Here is a 14,139-nt window from a genome sequence, read left to right on the forward strand (position 1 = left end):
CCATCCTTTGCCTGGAAACAAATGCCATCCAAGAAAGCCCAAGATGATTAAGCAGTAAGTAGAAATGGAGAAGTGGAAAAGAGAGTACTATCTCCACAGCGTCCATCTGTCCCTTTCTCTGATTTGTTTCCTTGAAATAAAAGATCCCTTTTCATTTTAAGTTTGTTGGAATTGGGTTGCAAAATTGAAAAAGACCTGAGGGGATGATTCTGAGATCGCTGAAGGCTCAACAATAGTAGTTGGTGACATCCATATTTATACCCGATTAGGCACACACATACATTTGCAGAGGCTTGGTGTGGGCCAGGGGAACACACCCTTGGCAGGAGCTGATTCTATGTTTGCTATTGAGAAGTGTGGCTGTCAAAACTATCAGTCAGCTTGGCGTGATGGCATGTACCTATAATCTCAGTTACTTGGGAGGCTGAGGCAGGGGGATTGCTTGAGCCTCAGGAGTTTCAGACCTGCCTGGGCAACATAGTAAGACCTCCAACTCAAACACACACACACATACACACACACAACCCCAAAAGAAAAACCAAACAAAAAGCAACCTACCAGCCCACAGTGTTGACTTTGCTGAACACTCTCTCCCTGACCTTGGGCAATCACTCTCCAGACCTCAGTCAGGATGTCCAACCATCCTGGTTTGCCAGTGACTGAGTTGTTTCCAGAGACTTTCGTTGCTGAAATCAGGACAGTCCCTGGCAAACCAGGACAGTTGGTCATCCTAGCTACGTTCTGTAAGAATGAGACTGGATTGGTCAGAGATGGGAAATTCTGCCAAATGCCGTGCTCAGGCAGACATTGCCAACTGACCTGGCTCTAATTCTTGTGAGTCTAGGTATACCCTCACAATCCTTAGCACTATGGCCAGCTGGCCAGCTACTGTCAATCAGAGTTGGTACCTATTTGCAATCCTTTCACTGAGTTTTTGACAAGCTTACATTTTAAGGATCAGGATTTACTGAGGACTAACTTTTTTTGTTTGTTTGAGACGGAGTCTTACTCTGTCACTCAGGCTGGAGTGCAGTGGTGCCATCTCAGCTCACTACAACCTCCACTTCCTGTGTTCAAGTGATTCTCCTGCCTCAGTCTCCCGAGTAGCTGGGACTACAGGTACGTGCCATCATGCCTGGCTAATTTTTGTACTTTTAGTAGAGACGGGGTTTTGCCATGTTGACCAGTCCAGCCTCAAACTCCTGACCTCAGGTTATCAGTCCGCCTTGCCCTCCCAAAGTGCTGGGATTACAGGCATGGGCCGCAATGCCCGGCCAGAGGACTAACTTTGAATCAAACTCTGCTATAAACCCCATGTCAGACTTTCTCCAGTTTGGGCTAAATGACTTCCTCAGAACTTGTGGACCTTATTTTTTTGCAGCTGACTGCACACTGAGTAAGTATATGAACTGGCAATCGATTACTCAGCTTGTTCTTTAGAAACTGAAATTTATTGGGCTCCCATTATGTGCTAGACCCACATAAAGGCTCTCAGGCTAACACTGCAAACTTAGGAGTGCCTGCATTTTGGAAACAAGGAAACTGAGGTTTAGTTTGGTCCAGTTCTTGTCTAAGGCCCCAGCCAGCAGTTAGGGTAGCTGAGTGGGATCCCATCTGACTCCAATAGCCACGATCTTTCCACCATGACTCGATTGGATTCTTTGGTCCATTTCCACTTCAGTCTTCAACTTGCACAGCCTACACCCCTGCCCGTCGATTTAGGGACGAAAAGTCCCCAAGGACTTAGGTTTCCTCACGTTCAAATGACAATCTGGGGTTACTCCGTGCATCTGGGGAACCCAGAAGTTCCAGAAGGCCGAGGAAGGGCGGAAGAAAAGGTCTGCGCGGGCTACTCCCGTCTGCTAAAGGGCAGGCGGATCCCCTCAGGGCAGTTTCACGCCGAGTGGCCGCAGGCGGGCAGGGGAAAGAGGGCGGCGTTGCGGAAGAAGCCCCGGGCCGCCGCAGCCGCTCTGCTCCTCCAGCGGGCGGGTGGCGCATGCGCGGCGCGGGCCGCGGAGTTGTGAATGGTGCGTCTTGTTTGCCGGAGTTGGAGGCGGGCGGGCGCGCTAGGAGGCGGGGTGGAGCCAGCGGGGGCGGGGTGGGCGGTGAGAGGAAGTGGCGGCGGCGGCGGCGGCGGCGGCGGCCGGGGGCGGCTAGAGTTGGGGCTGCTCGAGCTGCAAGCAACGGGTGAGGCGGCGGCGGCGTTGGCTGGGTTCGAGCGAGCGGCGGCGCCTCAGACTCCCCGGAGCGGGAGTCTACGCGGGCGGGCGCCTGAAACAAAGGGAAGCGGGCGTCCGGGCGCCGCGGGTGGGCGGTCAGTTGGTCAGCGCGGAGCCCAACAGCGGGTACCCGTGCAAGCTCCGAGCGCAGCCGGCCGGCGCGGCCTTAGGGCGGGAAGATGCCGCGGGTCGTGCCCGACCAGAGAGGCAAGTTCGAGAACGAGGAGTTCTTCAGGAAGCTCAGCCGCGAGTGTGAGGTGAGGCAGGCGGGTGGCTCGGAGGCCGCGGCGCGCCCGGAGTGGGCCGGGCGGAGAAAAGTTTGGGCGGCGCGGTCCCCGAGAGGCGCGGTCGGCGCGCCCGCGGAGGGGCAATCTCGCCGGGGCGGCAGTCGCCCGCAGCCTCTGCTTGCCCTTATCGGCGCCGCGCGGGGCGGGCGGGCGCACGGGCGGCGCCGCGGATTTGGCTTCTGATTTCGGGCCGTCTTGCCTTGCAGATTAAGTACACGGGATTCAGGGACCGGCCCCATGAGGAGCGCCAGGCGCGCTTCCAGAACGCCTGCCGCGACGGCCGCTCGGAAATCGTAAGTCGGCGGGCCCGGGGCGCGCGCGGGTCACTTGTTGCGCGGGGCCCCTACGGCCCAGGCCGGTTCCGGACGGTGGCGCGGCTCCCGGAACTGAGCGGGCGCCGTCTCACTTCCTACTCGGGATTCAAAATGTGAAACCGGACGCCGCGGGTCGGTGCTCGCTGGGAGACACTTTCCCTGGGGCCTGCCGCGGTGGCGTGTGTTGGCCAACGGAGCACCGCGAGTTGAGCTCGAACCCGAGCCAGACTAAACAAGGGACCGGCATTGTTTAGGCGGCAACACCAAGGAAGGTTTCAGGGTTATTTGTAGCAAGCAAACCCCCATTCGTAAAAAGAACTGGAACTTCATTCAAGGTTGGCGATAGTTCGTTTCTTAGAAGGTGGTAATTCTTTTTATCAAGCGATCTCACACATCGCAGAGAAGAAATCTTTCCTCTATTTATTGTCCTAATAGAGAGAGGTAGGGGGAGAAAGCCCTAAAAGTGTCGTTTTCTTAGAACGTTAAGCCTTGGGAGAATCAGAAATCATTATCCCCATGTCCCAAATAGGGCTGCTGTTCCTAAAAACTGCACAGATGGGCGAAACCCATGGTTGATCTCCTTGAGGTCCTTGTTTTAGGAGGTAGACTTGATGTATCTTTACCAGATGCTGGGTTGACAAAAAAAAAAAAAAAAAAAAAACAAGGGTCCTAGTTGCTCTCATCTCCTTTTGGTTTGCCCTGTTGGAGGTGCTGATGAGGAGGGAGTGGTAGGAAGAAACAAATAAAAGAGGTTTTTTTTTTTTTGTTGAGACGGAGTTTTGCTCTGTTGCATGGGCTGGAGTGCAGTGGCGGAATCTTGGCTCACTGCAACCACTGTCTCTGGGTTTAAGCAACTCTGCTTCAGCCTCCCGAGTAGCTAGGATTACAGGCGCCGGCCACCACGCCCGTGTAATTTTTGTGTTTTTAGTAGAGACGGGGTTTCACCATGCTGGCCAGGCTGGTGTCGAACTCCAGATCTCAAGTGATCTGTCTGCCTGGGTCTCCCAGAGTGCTGGGATTACACCATGCCAGGCCTGATTAGTTTTAAAAAAGTTGAAGCACTGGTTTAATGGAATCCTGTTACTGCTCAGTGGCTTGGACTCAATTGCATGGGCAGAGACTTGAAGCTTAGTGCGATTTGAATTTGGGGTAACAGTAGGAAGACATATTGGAAATGTAGTCCTCCCATCCCCTTTATAAAACTAGTTTATTTTTATTCATATGTAATTCATATACCGTAAAATCCTCCCTTTTCATCACTGAACACAAATTTATTTATTTATTTATTTATTTATTTATTTATTTATTTATTTATTTTTTTTTTGAGACGGAGTTTTGCTCTTGTTACCCGGCCTGGAGTGCAATGGCGCGATCTCGGCTCACCGCAACCTCCGCCTCCTGGGTTCAGGCAATTCTCCTGCCTCAGCCTCCTGAGTAGCTGGGATTACAGGCACGCGCCACCATGCCCAGCTAATTTTTTGTATTTTTAGTAGAGATGGGGTTTCACCATGTTGACCAGGATGGTCTCGATCTCTTGACCTCGTGATCCACCCGCCTCGGCCTCCCAAAGTGCTGGGATTACAGGCTTGAGCCACCGCGCCCGGCCACAAATTTATTTTTAAAGAATATTTTGATATTTTAAGTGAAGGCCTTTTAGAATTATAATAGTGAGAAAATATTGGTTAAATTTATCAGCTGCTCCTGAATATTTGTCATAAATGCATGTTATGAAAGAAAATTTCAAGCTTTTAGCCCACTTGCAAGTTTCTTAAGTGTAATATTTATATGATTGAAGTGCACAAGACATACTTTTAGGTTTTGGCACTGAGTGGTATAAAAAAGGAACTCATTAGCTGGTGCGATGACTCTGTCGTCCTTTGGCTGGGTTACCTTTTGCAAAAGGAAGATGGTACACCTGACCAAATAATTTTCTGGAGGTAAAGGATGCAAGTATAAAAGGTAGGATACAAAGTACCTGTACTGTCACTGTTTGCTAGGCTGGAGTGCAGTGGTGCGATCTTGGCTCACTGCAACCTCTGCCTCCCGGGTTCAAGCAGTTCTCCTGTCTCAAACTCCCGAGTAGCAGGGACTACAGACAGAGGCCACCACGCCCGGCTAATTTTTTGTATTTTAGTAGAGATGGGGTTTCACTGTGTTGCCCAGGCTGGTCTGGAACTCCTGAGCTCAGGCAATCTGCCCGCCTCTGCCTCCCAAAGTTCTAGGATTACAGGCCTGAGCCACCGTGCCCGCCTTTGCTTTTTTGTTTGTTTCCAGGTGGAGTCTTGCTGTGTCCCCCAGGCTCGAGTGCAGTGGCATGATCTTGGCTCACTGCAACCATTGTCTCCCAGGTTCAAGCTATTCTCCTCCCTCAGCCTCCTGAATAGCTGGGATTACAGGTGCCCACCACCACGCCTGGCTAATTTTTTTGTATTTTTAGTAGAGACGGAGTTTTACCATGTTGGCCAGGCTGGTTTCTAACTCCTAACCTTAAGTAATCTGCTCCCCCCCCGCCTCCTGAAGGGCTAGGGCTTGGCCTGGCTTTTTTTTTTTTTTTTTTTTTTTTTTCTTTTGAGACAGAGTCTTGCTCTGTCAGGCTGGAGTGCAGTGGCATGATCTCAACTCACTGTAACCTCCACCTCCCGGGTTCAAGCAGTTCTTCCACCTCGGCCTCCTGAGTAGCTGGGACTACAGGCCACAACGCCTGGCTAATTTTTGTATTTTTAGTAGTAGAGACGGGGTTTCATCATGTTGGCAAGGATGGTCTTGATCTCTTGACCTCATGATCGCCTGCCTCGGCCTCCCAAAGTCCTGGGATTACAGGCATGAGCCACCGCCCCTGACCTGTTTTGTTTTTTTTAAGTGAGAGGTATTGTTGTGTGGCCTAGGCTGGGCTGCAGTGGCTGTTCACAGGCACGATCATAAGTCACTACTGGGCTCAAGCGATCCTCTTGCCTTAGCCTCCCAATAGCTGGGACTACAGGCTTGATGTCACTATACCCAGCCCCATGTATTATTATCACTATTCTTGAAAGCTGAAGTTTTTTGAAATTTGGTGAAGCATAACTAGTAGGGTGTTTTCTGTCCTCTCAGACTTTGCTGAATGGAATTATGTATTCAGCCCACAGGATGTCTGAATTGCTGTAATATTATAGTACTAGTATAGGTGGTCAGTATTTGTCACGAATTTCTTTCCAGAATAAATCAGACATTCTAGACCTTGCTCGCTTCCAAATGTCTGATCCTTACCTGAGCCTGGGAGGTCAAGGCTGCAGTGAGCCGTGATCACACCCCTGCTCTCCAGCCTGTGTGACAGAGTGAGACCCTGTCTCTAAAAACTAAAACAAATATCTGATCCAACACATTTAGTTTTAAATTTCTGAAAGCATTAAAGATTAAAGGTAGATTGAATGCTGTGTGAGGTTTGCACTTAAAACGGCACATGTCTTATTTTGTTAAATAAGGTAACTATTGGTATTTGGGGAGGAATTTTACATTTCGTAGTTCCCTTTCTTTCTAGTTTCCCTCCTTTAATTCAGTGTTAACTCACATTTAATTATTGGATCCTTATCTCCTAGAGAGTGGTGACCTCATTAATTCTGTACAAACATCTCTGGATACAGGTATTTTGCACAGTGCCTTTCACGTCATAGGTACTTGATTATTTGAATTTAAAGGCTACTTAATGCCTGAAATTTATCTCATGACTTAGGAACATGTCGTGGCTTCTTCCTATTTGGCTGTGGAAAAGGCATTATTTTGCCTCTTTTGACATTATGCAGCCATGAATGGTAGGAATATACATAGTTCTTAGAACTATTACTGGCCTGTCTCCTGCCCCAAGTTGTCCTCTCCTTATCTTGAACATCTCCTTAAAGTATCAGTGAGGTTAATGAAGAATTCATTTTGCGGCCGGGCGCGGTGGCTCAAGCCTGTAATCCCAGCACTTTGGGAGGCCGAGGCGGGTGGATCACGAGGTCAAGAGATCGAGACAATCCTGGTCAACACGGTGAAACCCCGTCTCTACTAAAACTACAAAAAATTAGCTGGGCATGGTGGCGCGTGCCTGTAATCCCAGCTACTCAGGAGGCTGAGGCAGGAGAATTGCCTGAACCCAGGAGGCGGAGGTTGCGGTGAGCCGAGATCGCGCCATTGCACTCCAGCCTGGGTAACAAGAGCGAAACTCCGTCTCAAAAAAAAAAAGAATTCATTTTGCATTTAGATGTGAAATAATTTAAGGGTTGTGTTGGTAAAACTCAGTTAGCCTCCTTATTTTATGCCTACTGAGTTTTTAACTGTAAAATTCAGTCAGCATTAAATAAAAGTGAACACTAGTAGGAGAATCTCTGGTAGAATCTGATTTATTATTTTTTTGAGACTGAATTTCACTCTGTCACCCAGGCTGGAGTGCAGTGGTGCCATCTCTGCTCTTTGCAAACTCTGCCTTCCGTGCTTCAGCCTCCCAAGTAGCTAGGATTACAGGCGCCTGCCACAACCCCTGGCTGGTTTTTGTGTTTTTAGTAGAGATGGGTTTTACCATGTTGGCCAGGCTAGTCTCCAATTCCTGACCTCAAGTGATCTGCCTGCCTCAGTGAGCCACTGTACCCAGCCTTGATTTATTCTTATCAATTCTTATGTAGTAAGAATGTAGGAGATGTCTTCAACACTAATAATCAATTAAAGAAAAAATATTTTGAGAGATATGGTTACTCTATGGTGAGAAGAGTAAAACTAATACATATTTCTACTTCTAAAGATTGAATGGTAAGAAGTATGTTGGATTGGCACAAGGTGTGCTATTTTATAATTTATGAAACCTGTAAAACATAGGACAATCTGGAAATCTTACATATAAGCGTCATACCAGCGTAGCATTTTAATGTTTTCATTTTGTTTTTTTTTTCCTTTGTTTTCCTGTGACAATGTTGACACCATATTAATATTTTGGAATAGACTTTTTCCAACTCATGTATATGTAGGTATTTCATTAAATGAGTTCTATGGTCAGGTAAGTTTGAAAAATGTTACGCTAGAATGATCTGTGTTTACCACTTCTGTCTCAGAGAGGGCTCTTTATGAGATAATGGACACATAGTGATGAAGCAGGAAATCTCTTCTGAGGTTGGCACCAAGACAGGACATGAGGTAATACAATCTGCAGTGTCTTAGCACAGAGCTGATTTGGGGTACACTGGAGGTGGAAGGATTTGCTACTAGGTGAATACTAAAGAAACACGCCACAGGGATTTTGACACAAGGCATTCATTCATGGACCAAGCCTCTTTTTTGCCACTACTCTGCTCTGAGAATTTCATTATCTGAAGCTGAAAAAGTTGGCTTTCTTATTGAGCTCAAAGTTACTTCTCATATTTGGCAAACACTTTTATAGCATTTACTTGGTAGTGTTCTAAGCACTTTACAAATAATCAATTTGTGAGGAAACTGAGGTATGCTTCAGGTCATATAGCCTGGCCAGTTTCCCTCCCAGAAACTGCTTTTTTTTTCTTTCTTTCTTTTTTTTTTTTTTTTTTTTGACAGTCTCTCTCTGTCACCAGGCTGGAGTGCAGTGGCTCAGTCTCAGCTCACTGCAACCTCCGCCTCCTTAGTTCAAGTGCTTTTCATGCCTCAGCCTCCTGAGTAGCTGGGACTATAAGCATACACCACCACACCCAGCTAATTTTTGTATTTTTAGTAGAGACAGGGTTTCACTATGTTAGGTGGGATGATCTCCATCTCTTGACTTTGTGATCCACCTGCCTCAGCTTCCCAAAGTGCTGGGATTACAGGCGCGCGCCACTGCGCCCGGCCACTGCTTTTGTTTTTGAACTAGCGTTAGTTGGGGTTTTTGTTAAGATTTAAGCTCATAATGCATGGAAAGTTTTGTTGTTGTTTTTTCTTTGAGATGGAGACTTGCCCTGTTGCCTAGACTGGAGTGCAGTGGCATGATCTTGGCTCACTGCAACCTCCGCCTCCTGGGTTCAAGTGATGCTCCTGCCTCAGCCTCCCGAGTAGCTGGGTTTACAGGCGTCTGCCACCATGCCCGACTAATTTTTTGTATTTTTAGTAAAGACGGGGTTTCACTGTGTTGGCGAGGTTGGTTTTGAACTCCTGGTCCTGACCTCAGGTGATCCCTTGACCTCCGAAAGTGCTGGGATTGTACCGCCCCTCTCCTGAAAGATTTTTTTAAATGATGTTGTCATATTGATGTTAGTTCAGTTTCTATGCATATGAAACATTTACCACATGAAAATGGTACCCCAGTGGATTAGGGAAATGCCATCAAAAAGGGTTAGAGATTTAGTGTTTAGGTTGACAAGTGTGTACCTACAGTGCCAGTAATAGAAATAGGAAGTATAATTTTTACCTCTTTTTTTTTTTTTTTTTTTGAGACGGAGTTTCGCTCTTGTTACCGAGGCTGGAGTGCAATGGCACGATCTCGGCTCACCGCAACCTCCGCCTCCTGGGTTCAGGCAATTCTCCTGCCTCAGCCTCCTGAGTAGCTGGGATTACAGGCACGCACCACCATGCCCAGCTAATTTTTTTGTATTTTTAGTAGAGACGGGGTTTCACCATGTTGACCAGAATGGTCTCGATCTCTTGACCTCGTGATCCACCCGCCTCGGCCTCCCAAAGTGCTGGGATTACAGGCTTGAGCCACCGCGCCCGGCCAATTTTTACCTTTTAAGAATCCAAGCTGTTCACCATCAGGGGAACTATTGGATAGCTAAATTGATTGATGGCTTTAAGCAAATTGCCCCAAATGTGAACCCCTTGATTTAAGATGAAGTCTCTATGCTTGGAAACAAATTATGCTTCAGAACTTAATTAGTAGAATAAACCAAACAAAAAACTTTCTCTGGTTTCAGCAAAGAAGAGTTTACTTTTAGATGATGAAATTTTTTTTTGTCAAAAATGCTTTTGCTTTATTTTTCTTTCTTAATTTCCTTTGGGAAAGGGGTAATGTCTTTGTTTTTTACATGAGGGAGATATACTGTACCAGTAACTTGCTCAAGGGCTACATAAAATGCCACTTTATTGAAGTGGTTTTAGATTGTTCCATCTGTTGAGCTCTACCATCCAAATCTTTTATAAATATTAGGTGAATACTCTGCTCTTTGTTGTAGCCAGATCAAGTTCTCCTAAAGTCAGATATTAGAAAAGGCATATTTTAAAAAATCATACAGGGTTTTAGAGAGAAGTACTGTCACATCCCATGCTGACATATGGTTTGTCAGAGGAGAGACAATCCCAAGTGCATTTTTTAGGTACTGCCTGCCATGCAGTGTTTCTTTCAGCAAGGGAAATCAAGGAAAATTAAAATGTCTCATTTATACAACTTTAAATTATGTTTTTTAAAATTCAAAATCTTTAGATTTTCCGTGATTTTTACATTTAAAAATATGTTTTTAAATGCAGGGATGGTGACTTTTGGTTAGACATTAGCAGTGTGAGATCCTAACATCAGCAAAAAATGACATGAAAGAAAGTATTGATTCCATGTCTGATTTTATATTTAAGCAGCCAATGGCAAATGTCCTCAAAATGGAATCAGATGTTTGTAACTTAATACTTAAGAAAAATGATGAGTGCGTGTTTTTTTACTTTTAAGTATTCTCTGTGCTGCCTGGCTTAAGACATAAACTGATGTAAAAATAAATGACTGCTTGCATAATTTATGTGATGTCCTGCTCCTGATCCTGTTTGTATTGATTTTTCTAAAAGGCTTTTGTGGCCACAGGAACCAATCTGTCTCTCCAGTTTTTTCCGGCCAGCTGGCAGGGAGAACAGCGACAAACACCTAGCCGAGAGTATGTCGACCTAGAAAGAGAAGCAGGCAAGGTAGGAAACATTTCTTTGCAATTTAAAATACTGTGGGTTATTTTGTTGGAGATTATCTGGTAATTTACATTTTAATAAAGATCACAGATCTGATTACGCCAGCATATGCTCAGATTTGGTTTCATTCCATGTTATAAGGATGTAATATAATTTTTTTTTTTTTTTTTTTGAGGCGGAGTTTTGCTCTCGTTGCCCAGGCTGGAGTGCAGCGGTGTGATCTCAGCTCACTGCAACCTCTGCCTTCCGGTTTCAAGCAATTCTCCTGCCTCAGCCTCCTAAGTAGCTGGGATTACAGGCATCTGCCACCACGCCTGGCTAATTTTTGTGTTTTTAGCAGAGACAGGATTTCACCATGTTGGCCAGGCTGGTCTTGAACTCCCGACCTCAGGTGATTTACCTGCCTCGGCCTCCTAGAGTACTAGGATTATAGGCATGAGCCACTGCTCCTGGCCAATATAATTTTTTAAAACTACTGTTTAACTTTTATATCACTCTAGTTCTAATTTCATGTGCATAATATTCATCATAGAACATTCTAACCCTTAAGGAAAATAACATTCAGAACAATTTCTTTAAAAGGTTGACAAGATATATTTTGTTTACAAAAATATATGTAACTATAATGTTATAAAAATTAAAAGCAAAATGGGAAAAAAGCTCTACAGGTTTAAAAATTGATAGTACTTAGAAATGGCTCATAGATAACTTTCTAATTCCATTAACAGAGCAAATTTACATTTGAGAAAAACAGTGTGAAAACTTTAACTTGAAATATATTTTTTTGTTTTGAGAAAAAGTTTCTGGAAACATGTCTTACAGTTTTGATGTTAGAAGTTTAGGTTAAAGATACAAATATATAGGTAAAATGTTTAAGCTGCGAGCCTTATTTCAAGTCTACGTTAAATGTATTACATGATTTTGGTGATTTTTTTTTTTTTTTTTTTTTTTTTTTTTTTTTTTTGAGACGGAGTGTTATCCTGTCACCCAGGCTGAATTGCGGTGGTTCAATCTCAGCTCACTGCAACCTCCACCTCCCAGGTTCAAGTGACTCTTCTGCTTCAGCCTCCTGAGTAGCTGAGATTACAGGCTTGTACCATCATAGCTAATTTTTTGTATTTTCGGTAGAGACAGGGTTTTTACCATGTTGGTTAGGCTGGTCTGAAACTCCTGACCTCGTGATCCACCCACCTCGGCCTCCCAAAGTGCTGGGATTACAGACGTGAGCCACCTCACCCGGCCTGGTGAAATTGTAATGGATAGCATCTTGGATTGGTTGATTCTTTTTTTGTTATTTATTTATTATTTTATTTTTATTTTTATTTTTTAATATTAGATCAAGGATTTGTTGATTCTTGATTGGGTGATTCAAGGATTGGTTGATTCAAGGAGTTGACTTCTTGAAATGAAATTTTTTTTCTTTTTTGAGACGGAGTTTCACTCTTGTTACCCAGGCTGGAGTGCAATGGCGCGATCTCGGCTCACCGCAACTTCCACCTCCTGGGTTCAGGCAATTCTCCTGCCTCAGCCTCCTGAGTAGATGGGATTACAGGCAAGCGCCACCATGCCCCGCTGATTTTTTGTATTTTTTAGTAGAGACGGGGTTTCACCATGTTGACCAGGGTGGTCTCGATCTCTTGACCTCGTGATCCACCCGCCTTGGCCTCCCAAAGTGCTGGGATTACAGGCGTGAGCCACCGCGCCCAGCCTGAAATGAAATTTTTAAAGGCGAAACACTCTTTTTGGATCCAGTTTTATACTCATTATTCCTGGGTTTTCTTCGCAGTGTGTTTTTGTACTTATCAACTTATTAAGTTAGTTTTCTAAGTGTCATCATGAATAGCATAAACTGCCACTTTTATGTAAAACGTAAGAAATGTCTAAATATTCCTTTGAGAAAATTTAAAAGGTATTTTTATTAGGAAAAAAATTTTAATCTTGTTTGTATATATATAATGAAGAATTTTTCGTTTTCTCCAATTTTATAGAATTAGATTTGATCTTTTGAGTGTGACAAAACAACTAATCTTTGGATTGGAAAAGGGAAAATAGATTATATGATTTTAAAAAACGTGTGATAACCAGGCAACTTGCTTTCCTGGCTGTTAGCTTGTTTGCTTGGAAAATTAAAAATGAATGTTCTAGATTTTACTATTTGGTAGTTCTTACACAGTATGTAAGGGAGAATATGAGAAGTCCTTGTAGAATTATTGGGTTTTTTTGCCCTTTTGTTGTGTGTATTTATGACTAAATGAAAAAATTATTATTTTTTCTTGTTTGAACACTTCCTTAAAGTTAAACATGGTGGCTCAGATACTAAAGACATAAACCAAAAAAAAATAAATTTTTTTTTTATCAGCTTTAGCCCAAAACTATTTTAAGACTTTGAGAGTGACATCTCAGTGTTACTGAAATCTTCCAGTACTTAACAACTAATAAATGGGTTGTTAACTCTACTAGAAGTTAGGTTTGCTGAATTAGTGATACCACTTCCTTAGTTTGAAGACCCCATTATCCTTGAACTTAAGCCATTGAGATGTTTTTAGTTATATGACCAAAAATAACCAAAACGTTAGATGGTTTATTCTAGTACAGTCATGTGTCACTTAATGACAGGGATCTGTTCTGGGAAATGTGTTGCTAGGTGATTTTTATCACTGTGTGTATATAGAGTGTACTTACACAGACCTAGATGGTATAGCCTACTACACACTTAGGCGATGTGGTATAGTCTGTTGCTCCTAGGCTACAAACCTGTACTGTACAGTATGTTACTGTACTGAATACTATAGTCAACTGTAACACAGTGGTAAGTATTTGTGTATCTTGATTTATCTAAACATAGAAAAGATATGGTAAAAATACAGTATGAAATAATGATATACCTGTATAGGGCACTTACCTTGAATGGAGCTTATAGGACTGGAAGTTGTGGGTGAGTCAGTTGAGTAAGTGGTAAATGAATGTGATTCTGTAGATTTTATGTACATAGTACACTTAGGCCACACTAAATCTGTAAAAATTAAGCAGTTGCACTACAATGTTACAATGGCTATGATGTCACTAGGCAATAAGAATTTTTCAGGTTTGTTAGAATCTTACAGGACCACTGTCATATATGTGGTTCATTGTAGGTTGAAATGTTGTTAATGCAATGCATGAATGTATTTAAAAACTATGTTTTTAATTATATTAGGAAGAGTGATAGAACTGATGCAAGCTATTAGGAAATGTACATTTTATTAATACTAGTTTTAGAAGTTTTTTTTCTGTGAAGGGACAAATGTAAATATTTTCAGTTTTGCAGGCTTTCAGGCTCTGTCACAACTACTCAACTCTGTAACTACTTAATTCTGCTGTTGTAGTGTGAAAGAGACCCTAGACAACATGTAAACAATTGAGAGTGGCCATGTTCCAAAAGTGGTGACACTGGCAGAAATCAGTATCTTTCCCTCAGATGTAAATCTGTAAATGTTTATGCATATA

At 43.9% G+C, this 14,139-nt stretch overlaps 1 protein-coding gene across 4 annotated transcripts in view; it reads left to right on the plus strand.

Annotated features, from left to right (window-relative positions):
- Positions 1 to 2,143: 2,143 nt before the first annotated feature.
- The window catches only part of CBFB (core-binding factor subunit beta), a 71,929-nt gene continuing 59,933 nt past the window's right edge, over positions 2,144 to 14,139 (plus strand). The window contains exons 1-3 of one of the 4 annotated variants that reach the window (XM_032284161.1): positions 2,144 to 2,476; positions 2,713 to 2,799; positions 10,540 to 10,656. In XM_032284161.1, coding sequence (XP_032140052.1) covers positions 2,399 to 2,476; positions 2,713 to 2,799; positions 10,540 to 10,656 — 282 coding nt within the window. In that variant the 5' untranslated portion in view covers positions 2,144 to 2,398. The remainder of the gene's footprint in view (positions 2,477 to 2,712; positions 2,800 to 10,539; positions 10,657 to 14,139) is intronic. The other 3 variants (XM_032284162.1, XM_032284159.1, XM_032284160.1) reach the window with 3 other exon arrangements.

The sequence above is a fragment of the Sapajus apella genome, unplaced genomic scaffold (genome assembly GCF_009761245.1).
Source record: "Sapajus apella isolate SASKATOON/1434 unplaced genomic scaffold, GSC_monkey_1.0 scaffold15, whole genome shotgun sequence".
NCBI classification, from domain to species: domain Eukaryota; kingdom Metazoa; phylum Chordata; class Mammalia; order Primates; family Cebidae; genus Sapajus; species Sapajus apella.